This window comes from Aythya fuligula, chromosome 7 (assembly GCF_009819795.1).
Source record: "Aythya fuligula isolate bAytFul2 chromosome 7, bAytFul2.pri, whole genome shotgun sequence".
Lineage (NCBI taxonomy): Eukaryota > Metazoa > Chordata > Aves > Anseriformes > Anatidae > Aythya > Aythya fuligula.
The window spans coordinates 2661172-2682548 of NC_045565.1; the positions used below are offsets into that span (position 1 = coordinate 2661172).

Genomic DNA, 21377 nt, shown 5'->3' on the forward strand with positions numbered 1-21377 from the left:
ATGAAGTATGAAAAACTGTACTCTTCCTACTTAAAATATCACCTTCATTTGTAGCATAATCACAGTACCTAAGTTAGCATCTTGCTTGACTGCTGCCACCAGCAATTTGTACTGTCCCAGAAGTGAAAGACAGCAACCAAGACAATTTGCAAGCACACATGCTTATGTCCTGTGCTAAATCTCAGCCTGAAACAGCCTAGCTCAACTGAAGCTTATTTTATTAAAAAAAAAAAAAAAAAAAAAATCATTCTGATGAGGAAATAGCTGTTCTTCACTCTGATACCCTTCCCTAGTTGTGAGGAAGGGGGAAATAATTTGTATATGGCTACAGCTCACATAAGATCCAGATGCAAATGACAGAAGAAACTCCCAGATGAATTAAATTTTCATCTGGACTTGAAATTTTATCAACTTATAGTTTATTCAGCTATGTATAGATGCCTGTTTTAGAAGAGTTAAATATTTTAAATAAAGTTGTTCTATATTAAATATCAAGAAAAATAGTCTCTTTAAACTCTTTAGTATACACAATAGAGAAATGCAGAATGTTTCTGTTTTCTTTTATTTCCTTAAATTGGTACCATATGTACTTACCATTTCCTGTAATGGTAAGGTTGTGGGTCCTGAAACCATCCTCAGCACTCTCCAGCCCCAAAGTGGTATGTGCTAGCAAGTTGTACTTTGCTCCACTGTTACGTGAAAGAAAAGGCACAATTAAGTCATTTCTGCTTTGCATGGCTCAGGCAGAAATTAAAGGGAGTCTAGAGGTGCCCAAGAACACATCTGATTACAGGGGCATGCTGAGATGCACGGCAGCACCTGCCAGTGACCACAGGTTGCCATCCCCAAGCCTCTTCCCACAGAACTCCCACATCTCCAGCTTTCCTTGTAAATAAGAACTGTCCCACAGTCTGGTCAGCTGATTCCTGTATCCTTATCTCTGACATTGCCTCCACTCTGTTGTGGTGTTTTCCCCTTTCCCCTTCTGGAGGGGGGAGTGAGAGAGCAGCCGTGTTGGAGCTCAGCTGCCCACCTGAACAAAACCCATGTGGTAGCCCGTTCCCTCCCACCCCATGACTTCCAGGCCAATGCCACAAGGCCTCGTCAGCTCAGTCCCCTCAGCAATTCCCATGTCCCCCTCCCTCAGACCCACCACCCAGCAGGAGATGGCTCATGTAGCCACTGCCTCCGAGATGGCTCAGTTGTACTGGTGCACCAGTCAATGCCAAACCCAGGCACAAGGGCTATGCCTTCCATGCCTCCTGCGCCTTAAGAATGCTAAAAGCATCTCTCTTCTCTAGGTAGACACCAGGTTTCAGAATGCTATATCTTTGTTTTAGATTTTGCCTGGGGGGAGGGGGGAGAGGGAAATTAGAAAAAAAATCACATTTGCAATTCAGTACAGTATGTGGAATGCAGTTCTTGGAATAAACCAGTATAAATTTGGTACATGTTTAACCTTTTTCCCCAAATACTCTTCAGACAGAGTAACAGATTTACAGTCTAGCAATGCAGTAAGAATTCCACCTGGCTAATAGCAGTTTAAACAAAGTTCACAAGAAAACAAACCACTTAGAATCACTAACTACTCCCCCTAACACAATCTAGCATTAAATCCCTAAAATATCTTCTGTATAGCATAAGATAGCCTAGAGCAAGAGGTGAGAACAGAATACTGAACTGATATCACTAAAAAAATATATACGTGTTTTCCAAATGTTATCTTTCCTAATAGCAGAGTGAGCACATACTGTTTTAAAATCTTTGGCTCTGCAGAGGAACAAGGCAGATCCCTACCCAGCCCTAACACCAGTGAAAGAAGAGGCAAAAATATTAAGACCATTAGCCGGGAGGTCTGTTACACATCTAATTCAAGGAAATAAATAGAAAGTTAAACATGTTTTAGCATTCTGTGCAAAGAACCACTGCTATGAAACATTTCAAGAAACATCTGAACAAAAACTCATCAGCATTTGAATATATTCCTTCCTAGACTGCTCCCTAACAAAAGATTCTCCACTTTTTATGTTTTGCCATCCAGTTAAGCTCTACACTACCAGTCTACTTAAGCAGTACAAAAAGGTTCAGTTTCTTCTAACAGATAAAACTTCTGTGCTGATTTTAGTTATTTTTTTCTAAAGCATGACTAATTACTACAACAACCCCGCCAAAAAAAATCAGCTACTTCACTTTTAAAATATGCTTCACAGTAACATTTTCTTTCTAAAACATAACAGTCATTCCTTTCAGCCAACTTCAATATAATTTAGAAGTTTTATCTGCAACTGTTTTTCAAATTTAACAGGCTAATCAGGATTATTAAGTATGTTTTGCGTATACTTTTCACAGAAGTAGCTAACTGCCTTAAATGGCAGCTTCTTTGTACAGCAAAGAACAATCTGCCTGCTGCAGCTCATACAGTACTTTGCATATCTGTAATATTTTTCCACTTAATAACTTTGCAAAAAAAATATCCCCAGCCTGCCTATGGCAAAGGCTCATTGTTAAACCTGTTTACTGATCAAGATGCAGAGGCACTGACGTTGCTAAACAGACACTGGCACAAGGTATATCTATATCACCCTATTATCAATGCATATTAATTAATACAGCTCAGATTCCAGAACCTGTTCCGGAATATTAATCTTACTGTTAAAAATCCCAGTCTTATTTTACTCATCCAGATATACAGAGTGGAAGATTTGCAAGTCAAAAAAATGCCTAAGATGTTCACCTTCCAATCACATCTTAAATAGTAAAAGGTGAGAATAAATATAATCTTCAGGTCATAAAAAGCACCCAAATATAAGATGTTGCAATTAGATCAGACTACGTTCTTCTGGCAAAATATCAACTTGAATTTTCCAACTCAAAAGATAGGACACTGAAGCCATGCCTCCAGCCGACTGGAGGACAATATGTAATGGGCAGTAGCAACAAGCCCATGTGGAGGCCAGTTCTGCAAGCGACTATGTTTGTGCTGCAAGGAGTCTCCCTGATGACTTTGTCAAAGTGCAACCACTAGAATTCAGTAGTATAGCTGCACTAAGCAATTTTCTTCTACAACAAATGTAAATAATAATGATGAAAAATAATAGAAAAATGAAGCAGGCAAAACCGCATAAAAATGAGAAGATAGATAATTAAAAACAGAGAGGATAATAATAAAAAAGTGATATTAACAAGCTGAAGCAACCATTCAAAGCATTTTGTCACCAAGCTTTTCCAAGAAGTAACAAGTCCAACAGTCTCCTCACTAAACAGGGAGCCTTCTAAGCCAAGGAGTTTGACACAGAGGGATCACAGAGTTTCTGGAAAAGGGACCACCTCATCCCACACGTGCTCTGAGACGAAAAGGCCTATACAAATGGAATCTACAGAGAAACGGTGCTCTTAAATAGAGATATTTCCCTTTTTTGTTGTTGTGCTTTAATTTCACCTGCTGAACCAGTAAAATTCTCCGGGAACACTTGAAAGATGCAATCTTTCATACTCTTTAAGTGCTACATACCAAGGCCTTAATAATAAAAATCTCAAGAGGAGGCTATCAAAAAAATTGACAACTTATTTTCTGCATTTAAACTTTGCTTTCCGAGAATCTTTTTTAATCAGCTGGCAAAGCCATTATTAAACACATCGTTACTCATTCAATTCTGTTAAGAAATAACAGTCACTGTGAGATGATGATTTACAGTAGAAAAATCAAACTAAAGATGGAGAAAAGCAAAATATAATAAATTACAGTTGAGAAACCCAAAGCAAAACCCAAGGGAGGAGACAGCTGTTTAGACTGTCTACTGATGCTTCTTCCTCAACAGACAGATGATCTATAGTCAAGAGAGTATGGCCAGCAAATAAACTTGTGGTTATATCTGAAGCAAACTGTACCTAACGTCATCACCCAGCTGGAGCCTGTGGAAAGCACATCACCTAAGATGTTGCACATTGTCATTAGGCAGAACACACTGGAAAGTTAGTGATAAGATTTGCTTTGCTCTATGGCTAAGATCTCTTGGATGTGTATTTTACAATGAAACACTAACATCAGTACACAGTAATATCAGTTGGACAAAGACTATGCTTTAATGTTTCCTTTTATAATCCAGGCAAACAGATATATAAAGCAAGACTAAGACTTTGCTCAACACCTGGTAAGAATTAGACATTGATTCCCTACTGTTCAGCCACCAGAGTGGAAGGAGAAAAAGAGGCAATATCTTGTAAAAATTACCTTCTTATTAAAAACTAATAATAAGAACACAATATTAGCTGTATTTACAATTTAGGTACTTGGCCTGCTTAAACCACAATGAAATTAAAGTAGCCTGGAAATACTAGTAGGCAGTTAACTTCATTAAAAATGCATGAAAGACTTAAGATTTTTTTTTTAAAGGAAACATAGGTGAATTACTGGGAAAACCACATATTTCTGTGAACATGAGAAACCAGTAAGTGTTCTTAAAGTGTTCCATGCTAAAGTCAATTAAAGACATTTCTGTTAAGCAGCTAGCAACTGTAAAATACCCTAGCCAGTCCACAGTTTCACTGAAAACCAGCAAGTGGAAAGGCCCCCATGTGCTCAGCAGCACCCAGGCACAGCAAACAGCTCTGTCACCTTCATTAGGAGAAAGGGTGCAAGAAAGGTTTCTCCTGACTACACACCACACTTTGACATTTCACAGAACCTGTAACTTTTAGAGACGTCTACCATTCTGTAAAGAATGAGCAAAATTGCCTAGGTGCAAGAATATGTGGAAGGAGTAAAGGGGAAAGGGCAGGAATACAATGGGTATATTATATAATATAGTGTGTGTATATATATATACACACACACATATATATTATATTTATGTTTTATATAAAATATAAAATATAAATATAATTTATTTAAATAAATTAAATAAAAATAGAAATATAAATAGATATAATAATATATTATATAATACAATGTCTATCAGTCCCCAGAGTATTGATATATACTTATCAATACACAGAGGGACACAGGCAGTCTGATCACACAATTTTCCTTTCTTCCAGAGATCAAAATATTACTGAGTTTGTAAATAATAGCGGATTTACCAGGTGTACAGAAGAAAGTTGAAGTCTACTTGCATGGTTAAAGATCAGAACCAGGCCCCGAGGCTGAGCTGCATTGTTGGAATTCACACCTACTTTCTCATTTCCTATTTAACTTTTTTCCACCTGGTTAGGTACAGAAATAATCACTTTCTTGGCAATTTTCCAAATATCGACAATATATTTAGTCCATTTCTATTTTAAAAATATGATAAAAATCACAATATCCATATGTAGGTCTTACTGTATGACTGTGTCAGTGAGCAAAAGGGACTCAGTGCTGTCTTCTTCCAGTGCAGCTTTGAGTTTCTTCCCTGTAGCTTTGTTGAGGGATGTTTTAAGCTTCTTTGCTAGTTTCTTAGGAGTGTTTGTCCCATATAAAGACTCCTCTGTACAGCAGCTATACACTTCAACCTTCACCTGGAAATCTGGTCCTGCTTCATCACTGAAGGGGGTGAGGAGAAAGTTTCAGAGTATTTGTTAATTAGCTTAGTATTACACAGCCAAGGAATGCTGCTGCTACAATATATACATTACATAACATATATTGCTAATCAAGGGAAGGATTTATATCGGATTCAGACAAAGATATTCGTTACAATATAATTCAAGACCAGAGTACACATCGGTAACTGTGCTGAAGTCATGAGATGGATGTTTTAATTAAACCATAAACAATTGCAAACAGGAAATTCAATGTTTAGGTTAAAAACTGGAATAAAAACACAGAAATCATGTTATGGAAATACACAGGCAAGACATGCAAACACACTTCAATCTGCCCTCTACTGTTATGCAAAAATCACATGGCTGAAAACCTGTCGTGCCTCTGATCCCAAATCAGAGGGAACTGTTTTAACGATATCATAGTTGCCCCTTCACAGGATTTTTATTTTAATTTTCAATAATCCCTCACTCACAACCAACATATTTGTCATTCATAGCATCAATTACCTGCTGCTTGATCTGCCCACCCCCTGTTGTCTGTTTTCAATTCTACTATTTCTCATATTCTCATGCTTAATCAAACTAGAAGCCTAACCTCATCTTTCAGGTACAAATCATTCATTACATATCCGTAAGGAAATTATCCTAAAGGCTTTTGTAAGTTTTCCTTTATCTCTGGGCATACAAGGGAAGTTTGAATGACTTTTCCCACTATATTTCACAGAAAATCATAGCAGTCATTTCTCCAAGAACAGTTGTATCTTTCAAGAATTAAATTTTAATATTTGCCCCCACTTTTAACTTGAACAAGTATTAAAGAACAAGTCTGATTTATGGATCTGTGCTCTCTCAACTACTCAGTTTTCAAGATCTTGATTTAAAGTTTTCAGTAGTTCTAGATTTCCAGTCAGTCTCTCAGGAGACTGAATCTAAATTGCTAATATAAAAAATAAAGCAGCACACAAGAAAAAATAGAAAAAGAGAAATGGTTAAGTGTCTCTCAAGACTCTTTAAAATGCATAAAGTAACATAAAAGTAAATAAGAACACCTTTCTATTCCTTTCCAGGTTACCTTTAAAGATAAGTGAGTAATTTCCTGTTTAGTATTCTTCCACTATGAGGGCTGTAGATGTAACACATGCTCAAATAGGTATAACAGAACATGGGGTGTGGAAAGTAACATCCGATTTAAGGAAACTGTGACTTGGGGGGAACATCAAAAGAGACCATAGCCTGCTGCACAGAATACCTAAAACACTGAGTGCAACATTCATGCCTACGGAAGTGTATTTTTATAGTGCTTTCCGTTTTTCATGTTGGTGTGATTTTGTCCATGAGTTACAAGTTTGTTTTATCTTTAAATAAAATGCCTCAGCTTGGAAAAAAAAAAAAAAAAAAAAAAAAAGAAAGAAACACAGACACAGTTCAAGTGGTATATCTACAACCAGGATCACTCTCTACATAAAAAATCCTTCCAGAGGTGGGGATCCACCACCCACTGGAATTCACAGAAACTCTACTGATTCCTTTGCTCACAGGAAAACCTAATGGACCTCAGCTAACCATATTCAGTCATATCTGCTTTCAAAAGTAAACAGGGGTATTTGTATTTTATTCAACACAGATAAATTATACTCACAATATGGTTACATTTTCAAAACAGATATCTGTTATTGCTTTATCCACAATAGCCACCTCCGTATCAAAAACCTCAGCTCCCATTCGGAACAAACAAAACACTGCATAGCGCTGTGATCCTGTGAAGAGCCAAATAAATGTTTTATTACACTTATAACACATCACAATACTAAATGCTTCCAGTAAACAACAAAGAAGAAATGGCAATTTGAACATCTAAGAAATTGCCCTCAAATTATTCCCACCCTATGTTTTATATCATAGGATTGTATGATAATTGAGCTTCCAATACTACTGTATAGGTACAACATTCACATACCTACCTCTGCCCAACTTTTTTTTGTCGGATATCTAGTGGCAGTTTATGCTAATAACATCAGAAATGTTAGTAGAAATTCCATTTTGTTTAATAAAATTCATTTAAGGAAAAAAAGAAAATTGTTACGAAGTCAGCATCATTTTATGAACATACTACATAGGATTAGACTATTTTGCCACGCTTAGCCCCTCTGACCCTATTGAAAACCAAACTGAAATCAATGCCACGTGACAGCTGGAACGGATTTGGGGTTAATCTCCATGACACAGCAAAATGCATGTACTTGAAGACTATCAATAATCCACTCAAAACTAACAGACAAATTTCATTTACATTTCTCACTGGAAACAACCACCAATATACCCTTTCAAGTGCAGACAATGCATAGAACAGTATGTTTATTTGGGAGTTTATTAGCTATCTAGTTACTAACATCACTATGCTTTGATTCCTCTGGAAAGTCTCCTCTGCAGGACTTTTTTTAAAAAACTAGGGTTTAAATATACAGAACCATAGGACTTTGAACTACCTCAGCTTGCTACAATCAACAACTTCAAGTGAAGAGCTACCATGCAACAAGCAGAGTAAAATATGGACCTACTGAAAGATCAAAAAAGTGCAGACTTCCCCATGCAGTTTTAAGCAATTGCTTATGCCTGTAAATTTATCATAGCAGTTCATTATATCTTACATACTTTCTTTATTGCTGAAGTGATCAGAATCTTTCCACATTAATGGTATTCGGATATCTACAGAGAGGAAAAAGACAGGGAAATTAAAGTCTAGGCAATACTGCAAAACTGTGTTCAAAATAAAATACAAAAAGTTTATTTTTTCTTTTCCTAGTGTTATGGAAGTAAAATGACCTTTTACCCAATGAACAGTAGAACTCTTTCAATTTTATTATCAACATCAAAAAACATAGTTCAATCTGAAGTGACATTTTCTTTCATAAATCATGCTAGCATAAAGACTATTCTAAATCTACTTTGAAAGTACCCCAAATAAAATATTAGAGTTGCTGCTTAACATAGTTTTGAGAGGTATTTTAGTCTATTATTATGCAAAGATGTAAACTGAAACTCTGCTTGACTGGTGCTGGAAAACACTCCTCCAACTGCAAGAGGAAAAACATCCAGTTTTAATGGAAAAATCAGGATACTGATACTGCAAGCATTTAAGTCTTGTTTTGGTAACCACAGAGAAAATACCACTTGTAATCACATACCCAGTTAGAATTGCCTTAGTTGGCATAAAAAGACTACAGAAACTTTTTTTTTTTTTTTTAAATAGAAAATATCCTTCTATACCAGGACTGCAGCAGAGAGGCAATTACAGAAACATTGTTTTAAATCATGCCTGTCATTTTAATATTAAGAAAGTATCTTCTTTGACGAGCTTTATAGTTTATCTACCCAATCCAATCCAGCACTGAGTTATATTTTTCCTCTAGTTTTGAGGGCACAAGTTTATATCCACAGTTTCTTACTCATCCCTTCTTACAAGCTAAATGCAGTGGGGGCTCACCTAATCCAAAATTGGTTTCTTAAGTACAACATGATGATGTAAAAGTATATGCAATATATTAAGCGACACAGGATGGCAGCAGTGAACAGCAATACCTCAGCTGTCTTTTGATAAAAATCTTCAATATCGTTATGCAGCAGCATTGCTGACTCCACTGTTCATATGAGGATAATGGAAAAATCCACATACAGTATGCTAGGATGCCAAACAGTAACGCTATTTTTCTGACGGATTATTTGTCATGTATTCCCACAGGGAATTACACACTCAACTTCTTGTTGATTTAAGTAAAGCTACATAAACAGTCACTGTTTCAGAAGTTAAATTAAAGGAAAAATATTAATTTAAGCTAACTTTGATTACGTTACTATGGAACATCTCAAATTTTCCATTTTGAAACTTGCTAAGTCATCTAATTTTAAAAGTGTTCATGAAATCTAATGAACTTTCACAGTGAACTATCGGTATAGAGCTTTAGACCACCACAACTTCCTAAAAATCAAAGCGTCACCCTTTCTGGAACTGCCTTTCATTTCTAAAGATGTATTTGCATAGTAAGCATTTTTAAAAGCCTTTAATTATTTTTAGAGTAAGGAAACAGATAAAAATAGGTTCCTTAAAACAGTTGCAGAAGTCTCTCTTAAACTCTACATATACATATAAATATTTATTTCTGTTAGAGACAAAGTATGGAACACTTCTTCCCTAAAAAGCAAAGATTGTAAATTTGTATAAATATGTGAAAATAAAGAAATACAATAAAAGCCTTTTAGCATCTCTATTCATAGCATGGCTTGAACGACAATTTTAATGCGCTTGATATTTCTTGTTAACAATTACAGTAATTGATTAAAGATTGGTTTTGTGTGTCACTTCCAATAGTACACTAGCTGAAAAATTTACACCTTAATCAGAAAGTCATCAGTATATAGATTGTCAATTGCATGAACAAGTTTAACATGTTACTTGAAAATCAGTTTTCAACTCACCCGTGGATTGAAAAAGCTGCCATTCATCAAAAACAAAGATCTATTTTCACACATCTTAATTTCAGTTACAATTAGCTGTAAATCCATGTGGATTCAGATTTGATACATTCAAGCACTACAGTTTATCAGGTTTTACGCTAATGATTCCTTCTGACATTTATTAGAACTTCACAGAATAACTTTAAATTATGATTATGCTTTTTGATCAACATTTAATGTGTTGTCTTTTGACAAATAATTGATTGGTAAGACACAAACTACATAATTTACACCAATGTGGGGAATAAAAGGACTATGAAAAATTACTTATTAAGGAATGCACTCCCCACTCAGTATCTGACATGCAGTTGCTTTCTGTGGGAGTGCATTCCTCAGTACTCTTAAAAAACTGTTCCTGAACTTTCAGTGTTGGCCACATGATCACACTTTTTTTTTTAATTACCTAAGCTTCTGATGCATACTGATCACGTTACGCTAATATACATGTATTTATAAGTAGATGGATTAGTTTCCCCTAAAAAATCCATTCTGTATCCTCAATTCTTAAATTACATGCCCTTTCATATTACATGGTTTACCATTGACCCCTCATTTCCAGCCTCTCCCAGCCAATTCAGTCTTCATGTCTCCTGATTTCTGCTGCTGATATTCACAACAGCATTTTCAGCAAGGCAGGTGTGTGCATATGCATGTCTGCGTTCCAAACATACAGAACAACCCCAGCTGCAAATCCACTGAGGGTCAGCATACAAGAGAGAAGAAATGTAGCATGCTCAATTTTCTACACAAGGAACGAGGAAGACGGAATGATGTATAACAAGACATCACAGATGTGAACATGCTGCAGCTGTGGACGCAGGCAGGGCCTGATCTGGCATGCTAAATGGGCACAGGATGATGGGTCACATGACGATGCAAGGAGGAACTCGGGGGGCATGCATGTATCAGCATCATGCCAGGATTCCCATCAGGAATCTCACAGAGAGGCTCCTGCTCTCGTTAAGCACACGTAACTACTTCCCATGTAACAGTTCTCTGCTTCTCAGACACACACAGTGGAAAATAAGGAGTTAACAGATGATCTCTACAAAGCATAAATCTCTAAGCAGAGGCCAGTTAGGCTTTCCTGCTGTAAGCGGGACCTGGCCAGGCTCCCTGACATCTGAAGAGGCATGGCAGCATCCCAGCACGCACAGGCTTGAGTTCAGAATGAAGCGGTTGATACCTCTTCTCCATGATCTATGCCACATCTCTGAGGATCATAACCTCCAGTTTGAGAACCGTTATATTAGTAACACAACAAAAGCATTAAAAGATTGCACATAAGTGGTAATATTTCACCCTCATATCCTCTTGTCCCATCAAAACTAGCTTAGTATTTCACATCCTACACAATTTTTATTTTCTTTTTTTTTTTTTTAACTAAAAAGTCCTTCTGCAATTCTGATGTTCTGAAGATAACAGAAGTATATATGATTTTTACAGCAGATAACTCCATAAATCCAATGACAGGTACAACCATAGCACAGACAGGCAAACAGATGCTTTCATCCAACTACCATAAGGAGGAAAGACAGATACACATTCTGCAAACAGCTGTGCTGGCAGAAAACATTACCGTACCATGTGATCACCACTCTTCTTCCACTAGAAGTTGCCTTTCTTAGAGATATGTCAAAATATGCAGAACAAACTTAAACAGTTTAAGTAGTGAGCCCTTCTACAGTAGTTTTTCAATGCAGCAGCTCAGGGAGCACAGACAGATCTGTTAGAAAAGCTAGCAGAGCAGCCATAATAAGCAACTACAGGCATGCTGAACATAGCACAGATAAAGTGATAAATTCATAGCGATGAAATTTGAGACCAGACAAGGAAACTGTTTATCAGCCTACTGGAAATCACTAGTCAATATACTTGTTGCTAATTTGCATTGAAGCCATACCACTATACCTTTGCTCTAGTAGTTACCTGCACTAGCTAAGGAACATTTATATTTGCATACTAGTTACAATTCCGCCTGCAGTTTGTTAGATCATATCAAAAGCTTGTTGGAGGGGTGGGAGAGGTAGGAGGAAGAGGATGTTTTCAGCACATTCAGCACATGTACACTTACTTAGTTTTGAAAGGTATTCAGTGTTTATCACTAAACAGAAAAAAAGCACTTCCCACTGTGAAAGTCCCTGAAAGGAAAATGTAAATGCTAGGTGGGATCTTTAAAACCAAGTGTGTGACTTAATAGCACAGATCACCTTAAAGCACAAGAGGATTTACACCCCTGAACCACAAAAGCACTTCAAAAATATCATCTTGTTTGTATAATGTTGTATTACAAGTTACTGCCCTGCCAATTGGCTGCTACAGTTAAGTTGACAACCCAGCCACTTACCTGATATAGCAACTTTTGCTCTGCATGCCACCCGGTCTTTTGTCCCAGTGCCTGACAACCTGCCAAAAAGAAGGAAAAAAAAAATGAGGTCTCAGATCCACACATTTACGTTTCTATAACTCAACCCTTTAAGCATTTAAAAAACATCGGGGATCCATATTATAGCTCATTTCAAAGTCTTTTCTTAAAGTCAAATGCAGTCTCTCTGCTTTAAGATACGAATCATTAGATTCTTGAGGATAATACGGAAGGAAGGTACACCATCAATTTTCTTAATTCCCTAGAAGATCTTATTCCAAAGCTTATTTAACCTGATTATTAAAAGAAAAGTAGATTCATCTTTCCTGTCTTGCTCCAAGAGAATCAAATACATTATCAACTTTACTCCTTCTGTACACATGAATGAACAACTTAATTTATCGATTCTGTTGTTGGTTACAGAGAAATGCCTCATCCTCTATTAACAGAGCCCAATTACAATAAAGTGTTTTGTTAATATTGTGAAGCAGACAGTTTGCTAAGTAGCTAGAGTTTAAACTTCAAGATGAACCTTAAACTGCATCAAAACAATCTATAGAAAAGAATTTTGGTTACTTGCTATGTCTGCCACTGCTCCTGACACCTAACTAAATAGGGTAAAATGAAACTTTCTAATCACTACCAATAGTGATTAAAATAGTGCTTCTATAGGCAGTTGGATTATCTTCAGAACTCACAGACTGCAGGCACACCTAACGAGAAATAAGAATAAACTTCATTTGAAAACCCAAGTCACTTCTAGAATTTATTCTCAGCCATCATCATCTTATCTGAATTAAGCTTTAACAAAATTCCACTATCTACCATATACCAAAAAAGAACTGTAAACACACTATTAACAATCAAAGGTAGATCTAAATGGTAGATAAATTACCCTAGGGCATGAATCTCTTTTCAAATGACCTGTGTGACAATTCAAAGGACCCCTTAAGACAGAGCTTTAAGCTGAGACCAGTCAAGTGAACAAGACAGCTAACCATGACTTTAAGAAAATAATGCAGCTGTTCAGATACATCTCCAAGTATCTCTGCCCTGTTCTTGACATGTGCCATCACCATCCTATGGTCACTGGCATCAAGGACCACGAGTTGTGTAAATGTGTATTTTGATATTATTCCATTATTAAAAATATAAAAGACTAATCACTATAAAGATCATCACTTCATAGGAAAAAAGCAATACAACTGCAATAATTACACAATATCACAAGTTACAAGTGCTAGTTTTCAAAAAGCATCTTTCACAATAACTGCTGATGTAGTCAGAAAATACAATTCTCTCCTTCGATATTTTTTTTCTGTAGATCTACATTTTTGAAAGCAAACAACAGCAGGATTATTCCTACAAATACAATTCACTGGAGCTAAGCACATATACTTGAGGAGTTTCTATGCTTAATTGCAATATAGTATTTCATTACAGTAATAACATCTCTGCACCACAATTCTTAACATTGCATCAAAGTCTATTCCATTAGGCAAAAAATAAAGTTATTCAAATAAATCATGTGTGTTAGCTCATTCAAGAAATATAACATAAAAACATTATTAAACTGCCTTTTCCTCATATTGATGAAGTTGTACTCTATCACTTTGATGTAGTTAACAAAGTGACCAGCAGAGGGTACCAATTAACCACGATGATTCCATCATTAAAGAGACCTTAGCAACATTAGAAAGACAGAAAAGTAGAAATACATGTATTTTGACTTGGACAATTTTGTTTTGTTCCCTCAGGCTAGGTTAGACGCTTTTTTTTTTGTCTGCTAAAGGTAATCAAGAAAACGTCTATTCACACACTGAACCTCTGTTTAACATCAATGATAAAATCTATCCAAAAAAAAAAGTTGATCTGCATTTACTTTTCTAAAATAAAAAGGATGATATTGGACTGATCTTATAAAATAATGATTTAAAGCAACTGTAAAGAATGTATGCACAGGGGAAGACAGAAAGAAGGGTTTAAATCCAGTTTCCTAGACAGGCTGCCTAACAATGCACACACACAAAAGGCCACTTCGTAATGCTCCATTAGCATTAGAGCTTTTACTCACTGTCCCTCAGTTCCACACGAGGCTGGCTCTCCAGGCTGGTTCTGTAGCTCTGCCCGGTATGCAAGTATACGAGCATTGCAAACCATCAAGTTTTTAACCGCTTGCAAAAGTTGGTCTTTCTGCGTGCTCACTGCAAGTAATTTACAGATTCCTTCTCGCATGCGGATTTCAAAGTTAATCTTCTCTTGGATGTCATATTCCTGGATGTGAAAAAAGAAACAAAACAAAACAAACAACAAAAGACTAACTAAAAATCCAGTTGACATTACTCTGAATTTTAAGGAGCTCTATTTATTATACAGTTGGAATAGAAAGCCCTAGGCTTAATTATATGCAGCCATTAAAATTGTTACTAAACGTAAAATGATTATTCTCTCTTCAGACACAGACGAGCATACTGTCAAACAAAGGAGGTAACAGATTTGTTATACGTATTATACATGCAAATTCCAAACCAGGTGCTAAAAGTAACTCACCATAGCATCCGTCTGAAATTTACTAAAAATGCATGTGCCTCAATGTGTCATTCACACAATAATAGAGTATGGTCCTCTCATACGGTTGGTGTGAGTCCTAACTGAACAAAGCTTATAAAGTAATACCCTACTTTTTATAGCGCTCCCTAGTTAAATAATCTCTTTTAAATCTGAAATTTAATCTTCTTATGTCTTTGGCTGTCTTGAAAAGGGTTGAAAAACATAGTTTTTCACTTCTGGTTGACATACAATTCAGGTAATACCTAGAAACGAAACAAGGAGGATATCTCAATACCTGATTACTTCAGGCCATGAACCAGAAGTCAGATAGCTGTGGTAACTTCAACATTACAGAAGAACCATGCCTTGTCTCATTGCACAGTCACGCAACCAATGATTTTTTCATTCCAAAGTATGAAATAACACAAACTTGCCTGTCAGTCACTAGAATTCTGCATCAGGGTTTTTTTCTGAAGGAAGTATGTTTGTAGTATATTGTAAAACCTTATGCAAAATCAAATTTTCCTATTTATTCTCAGAGAAATTGGATATTTATAAATTGCATTATTCCTCACTTGCCATTTCAAACAGGTCTATCCACACCGAGCCAGAAGATAATAAAGGTGAAGGATCACAGGCTGTTCGCTGTCTCCCAAAGGTGTGCTAGATGCCACAGATGACCGTGATAACCATTTCCTCCTTATGTGGCCATCCCTAACCAACCCCAATATTTCTGACATGTACAAACCAGAACACTATCACTACATCACTCGGTTGCATTGCAAACACATTGCAATTCAGTGACTAGTCTTTCTCAACACTGAGGAAGAGTGCCCCAGCAACCACTGGAATTGTAAGCACTGTCAGTTTTCATTTGTATAGCACATCTGAAGTCAAAACAAGCGCTCTGGGGATGGATCTATAAGCAACTGCCTGAAACCAGTAAAATAAACTAAATTTGCAAGTTCAGTATTTCAGCTGGTAGAAAAGTACTGGCAACTCCTTTGAGCCTTAGAACAGGGTAGAAATAGATGGGAACTACTTTTTCCACAATTCAAGTACCAGAGAGCACCAGAGCCCATGAATGGGGCAATGAAGATGATTTTCTTCTTGCCTGCAGACTCACTCTGTCTGTGGCTGCCTTTGACACAACAAAGTGACCCTTCACAGCAGTCACAAGAAGCAGGTGGAAATTCACTGCACAGTCACCAACCACTCCCTCCTGTCTTTGCAGGAGTGGGTTTTATTGTTTTTGAAGGCCCGATGCCATCAGCTACAGATATTTAATGCTTCAGCTGCTCCTCCATCTGCTCAGAGCATCTCTCCTTCCCAACCACCCCCACTTGCTACCCCTAAAGAAAAGCAGCTCCGGTCCGTAAGCCACATTCAGCACAGTGCAGCTCAGGCTGTAATGCTCTGCACTTCCAGCCACCTCAGACCCCTTTTGCAGGTTAAGGCTCTTGTTTTATTTCCCAGCTCCTCTGCTACAGAGAGCATCTCATTCTTGTCAAAAATAGAGCCCAGTGCCACGCAGATGCTTCTTCTGCCCCACATCAAGAGCCAGCAAGTCACTAAGCCCACATCCACAAACACAGTTTCCCGTTTCCCTCAGGCAACATATGAAGTGTTTGGTTTTGTTTTTCCCCTATCAGCTGGTACAAAGCCAAAACTCATCTCAGGAGGGCGAAGCCGCGCTTGCCCCTGACACCTCCCAGGGACGCTCCCGCACTGACGCGGCTCGGGGCGCGGCCCCGCAGCAGGAGCTGCCCGAGGAGCAGCCTCCGCCTTCCCCAGGGCACGGGCTGCGCCCTCCGGACACCAACCGGGCCCCGCTCCGGTCCCTCCCCGCCTCCCGTCCCGTCCCGCTCCGCTCCTCACCGCCCCGTGCCGCGGCCGCCTCATGGTGCCCGTTCAAATCTCCCGCCCCCCGCAACGGCCGCAACGGCCGCGTCATGGCGGCCCCGCCCCTCGGCGCCTCTGTGAGGCGGCGGGCAGCGCTCGAGGGCTGCTGCCTGCGCGTTAGCCCGTGGTGTTAACAAAAAGCCAGAAATAAAACCACGCCGACACCGCTGCAAAGGACAAGCTACGCCCCGGCCTGCCTCAGGCAGCCAGCCTCTATAAAGCCCTTTTTTTTAAACATTATTTTTTTCCCCGGTGGTGTCGACAGCTCGCTGGGATCCGCGGCAGCTTTCCAAGAGCTTCAGCTGCTAATTAGAATGGTTTTGCAGCACAGGCTGTTCAGCAGATCCTACTCTTAATAAGTCCCCAAATGTGGCTGCGAGTGGCGTGACGAGCCCGTGCCTGCAGCCCTCACACGCCTTGGCTGGAGCCCCTCAGAAACCAGCGGGAGCCCCGCGGGGCGGACAAACCCCAGTCACTGCCAGCAGTGCCCACACAAGCTGGCTGCGGATCTGCCCCTGAGCTGGCCCAAATGCCCAGTTTGCCACTACTGGAAACACGCCACTGCAAAGCCCGGCTTTTCACGCTTGCACCTGCTGCTGCTTTGGTCCTCCCTTGCATTCACTTAGTGCTTTTTTTGATCTGTCAGATGCTTGATTAAAAAAATACGAACATTTCGCCAAACTCCTGGTCCTTCCTCTTCAGGGAACGCGAGGCCGAGGCTTCAAGCCGCCCTCCTGTCCTGCAGGAGCCCTATGGGCAAGACGTCCCCTCCACACTCCCGCTCCAGCCAGGCTGCTGCCGCAGCACGCGCGCTGACTCCCAGTGCAGATGGCTTAATGCCAGCTCTGTTATCCAGAGACTTGGGAGCCAGCTGGCAGCTCTTCTGCTCCCTAATTTAAGAGTAAAATCCCAGCAGACAGCAACAATAACAATGGAAGCAGTGCCCCCGTGTTTCCTTCTCCAGGCCAGCCTCTGCTGAGGGGCACAGACAGCGGAGGCTGAACAGGGAGAGCCCCGAGCAGCCTGGCACAGAGAAGCCAGGAGCAGGTGAGGTGAATTAAACAGGGGATCTATATCCTGCCTCCTGGGGTTGCTTGAGTGAAGCATTTTTTCAGATGAATCACACCTTCACACCATCCTTTTATTTGCCGCTCTCTTTGCATTGCAAAGCATTTAGCTTCCTTCTAGTATTAGGGAAACGGGATAGCAGAGGAAAGATCATTGTCTGCCTAAATCACTGCTCTGCTTGAGTGTTACATCAGCATATTATTTTAAATGTTAGGCCCATCATTTTAGTTTAGCAGGTACAAAATGTCTACACCTACTCTTGACAGCACTGCAATATTTTTCTTAATTTCTTAGTTCCCACAGCTTGTTACACCTACTCCTTGAATCTCATCAGTGTGCCAGTAGAAATCTATTCAATTCCTATTTAGATTTCTCCTAAATGGATATACATGAAGATTTCTACTGGACACACGGAAAAGAATTTCCAAGACTTTCAATAACTGATTTCTACTTACCGCATTTTAAACTGAAAAGCAAACTGCTGCCATGGACTGCCATCACACAGGACCCCTGTAGTCTGGTTCAATGGACAGAAACTCTGGAATTTAGGGTGTTTACCTGAACTGAATTGAAGATAGGGCTAAAAGGCAAAACTGTTGGCCTTAACTCATTTCTTCATTTCAGCCTGCTGAGGTCACGTAGTCTTCCCATTGACAGAGCTGGATACCAGGCCAACATTTAGTCCTGCAAAACAAACTAAATAAAGTAACTGCTTTGTTGTTTTGTGCGTCTGCTGCAGCTTTGACTGGATGAGGTGAAAAGCAATAATCTAGATAACAACAAGGAGCTACAGCCTAACCCTGCCAAGGTGAAAACATTGGCAAGAGAAAAGTTTGAAGGTTCTATTTTACCTGAGCACTCTGAAGTAGGCATCTTCTCTAAGGTAGTCACGTAGCCAATGAAGATGTCCTAAAACATGCAAGTGCATAAATTTGTTAAGATTCATCATCTCTACTTTTCTTTGATAATTAGACACAGAGCCCAAAGTGTTCACACATTAATTTTGCCTTGAGAGTTTCTTTACCTTCTTCTCTCTCTTTTTTTTTTTTTTTTTTTTTTTTTTTTTTTTTTTTTTAAGTATTTTGCAGTCCTGCTGCTGCTGTAGTGCTCCAAATGGCACTGGGGTCACCTCTCCGTACAATGCTTTCCTATAATATTTACGGCTCCATCAACAAGACATTTATACCAGGTGCTTGAATGAACTATTCTGTTGATAGTTTTATATTCCTGTAGGATTTCTAAAATAAACAGTAAAAGGCTGAAAAAACATAAGGAATCATTTTTCCTTTTTCCACATAAGAGTCCAGAACCTGGCTCTCCCCAGTATTCCTGATTTTAATTCCATCTCGAAGTGCCTCCCAATTAAAATACTGTAGTCTCTTAAAAACACCGTACGTGGTATAAATGCACCCCAAGTAAGTTTCATAACAGAAATAATGAGTTGCAAAAAATCCATCACCACATAGATTTGGAAAACAATTTCTGAGATCAAACCTGAAAACATGAAAAATCAATGACACTATGTGACTTCAAACCGCAGTTTCACGATCCTCTATGTCTTAAAGCTGTTCGCACACAAAAAAAGTTCTGAAGCATGGTTAGCTGAGGTAGAGTTCTGCAGCCTTTCCCGACATTTAGAAATCTATATGGTCTCTCTTTTCTATGTGGCTTCTTATCTTCACAGCATTTGAAGGACCTAAATTGGTTGGTTGAAATTGGCCACTTGGATGCACTGCAAATAGGGGGACATTTACACACACATGCATACACAGAAATTACAGTCACACAAAAATGATAGTCCTATGTAAACCCAGAGAGGTCCTTCTGCTGTTGAATATTGAAAGGATGTTCAGTATTAAAAGGATTTCTAAGAGGTTTTATACACTGTCACTTCCGTATCGTAGCTTTATACTAGGATTTCTTTGTTGGGTACAAAACCCTGCTTTGACTTCTGATACATTTACCGCAGGTGACATTTGGTGCATAAAATACCCCGTCTGAGACAGCTGCATCTGAACATCGGCTGAGCAGCCTGCTGGTGAAGTTGCTATTTTGTGCTACAGGACAACCTCACCCGGCCTTTTATGTTCTGCTTTTAGACTCAGGTCTGTTACGATTTTTCCTAATTGATCTTGTATGGGCAAGTGGAAAGTCACTGGACCATTTAAATGATTTGCCATATTGAATTTGAAACAGGGAATAAATGGCTCTGAGAATATTGCAAATCTAAAGATAAACTCCTATATGAGAAAAATGTGACAGAAATCCCCTTCCCTTTGTTATCCAGACGCCAACCATCTATTTGTGGGAGAGCAGACATAAGCTGCTTCTGATAATAATCTCCCAATAAAAGGGAGAGATTCTCCAGCTAGCTCAACAACAGGGTTGCTGTCTGAAGGTGGATGCAGGGTATTTGCAGATGGTCTTCATTTTTATTTTTATTTTTCATACAATTTAGAGTATCTCTGCAGACCACAACTCTTGGCAAACGGTCTCAGCCTGAAATGAGTTTGCAGTTTGGGCTGTTTTCTTTCCAAGTCCTGGTGTGCAGGCATCTAAGGAGTGAAAAGTGGCAGAGCTTTATGGTCTCGAGGCTGAGCAACATCAGCTACCCTCTGGGCAGCCACAGGCGCTCACGATCCCTCTGCAAAGTAAGACCACAGTGAATCAAACACTATTTCTTTGCACTTCACACACTCAGATTGTTTTGATTCTGTCTCAGGGAGAATATTCGAAGGGGCACGGGTAGGAATCTGTAGTTTCCTGCAAACTCCTACTTTGCCCTGAGAAAAGTTTCTCATCAGTCTGCCACTGGTGTGTGCCGATAGTTTCTCAGTAATACTTAGGGGTAGAACCATCTGGAGTTCTGTAATTCTTCCTGCCCTGCCACAAAGCTAGGATTTCTTCTGCACTTTTCTAAGTCTTGAGTCGGGTACTGGCTGCATTGTCATGCAAGACAGACCAAGAAAGAGCCCAAACAGGAAGGATTAAGGGAAATTTCAGAGCAAGAAAACTCAGTTAAAACCAAATAACGTATCGTTCCTATCAGCATACTTTTTAAAAGGCACATAACAACCATTTGTGGGCGGAAATTTCTATCAGAAGTTTTAAGCCTCTGGTCCTCAAGGAAAACATCACTTATGTTTTAACATCAGCTGCGTCCTATTTCTCACCAAAACAGATCACAAGAAACCATTGAGCAATCATCTGCTCAAGTGCTTACATTAAAGAAATACATCCATAGAGATTATTAAAAAAAAAAAAAAAAAAAAAAAAAAAAAGGATTTAATGTTTTAGAGCTGCCAGTTTCCCATTGCAAGTGTTCCCAGTCCCTGTGTCTCCACCCAAACCCAAGATCTAAGAGCAGAAAGCTCCTGCAAAGCAAACCAGGTGCTGTGAATTCCTCACAGCCAAAGTGAAAGGCAGGACACCTTCCTAAAGCCCACTACGATTTCAC

The 21377-nt window shown here is 38.9% G+C and overlaps 1 protein-coding gene across 4 annotated transcripts in view; it reads right to left on the bottom strand.

Moving 5' to 3' along the window:
• Window positions 1-21377, bottom strand: part of RTKN2 (rhotekin 2) — a 43900-nt gene that overhangs the window by 15528 nt on the left and 6995 nt on the right. The window contains exons 2-9 of one of the 4 annotated variants that reach the window (XM_032191526.1): window positions 18772-18829; window positions 18479-18604; window positions 14475-14674; window positions 12383-12441; window positions 8176-8229; window positions 7163-7280; window positions 5321-5521; window positions 595-689 (exon numbers count right to left, since the gene is read on the bottom strand). In XM_032191526.1, coding sequence (XP_032047417.1) covers window positions 595-689; window positions 5321-5521; window positions 7163-7280; window positions 8176-8229; window positions 12383-12441; window positions 14475-14635 — 688 coding nt within the window. In that variant the 5' untranslated portion in view covers window positions 14636-14674; window positions 18479-18604; window positions 18772-18829. Of the gene's footprint in view, window positions 1-594; window positions 690-5320; window positions 5522-7162; window positions 7281-8175; window positions 8230-12382; window positions 12442-14474; window positions 14675-16828; window positions 16872-18478; window positions 18891-21377 lie in introns of those variants that run through there. The other 3 variants (XM_032191527.1, XM_032191528.1, XM_032191525.1) reach the window with 3 other exon arrangements.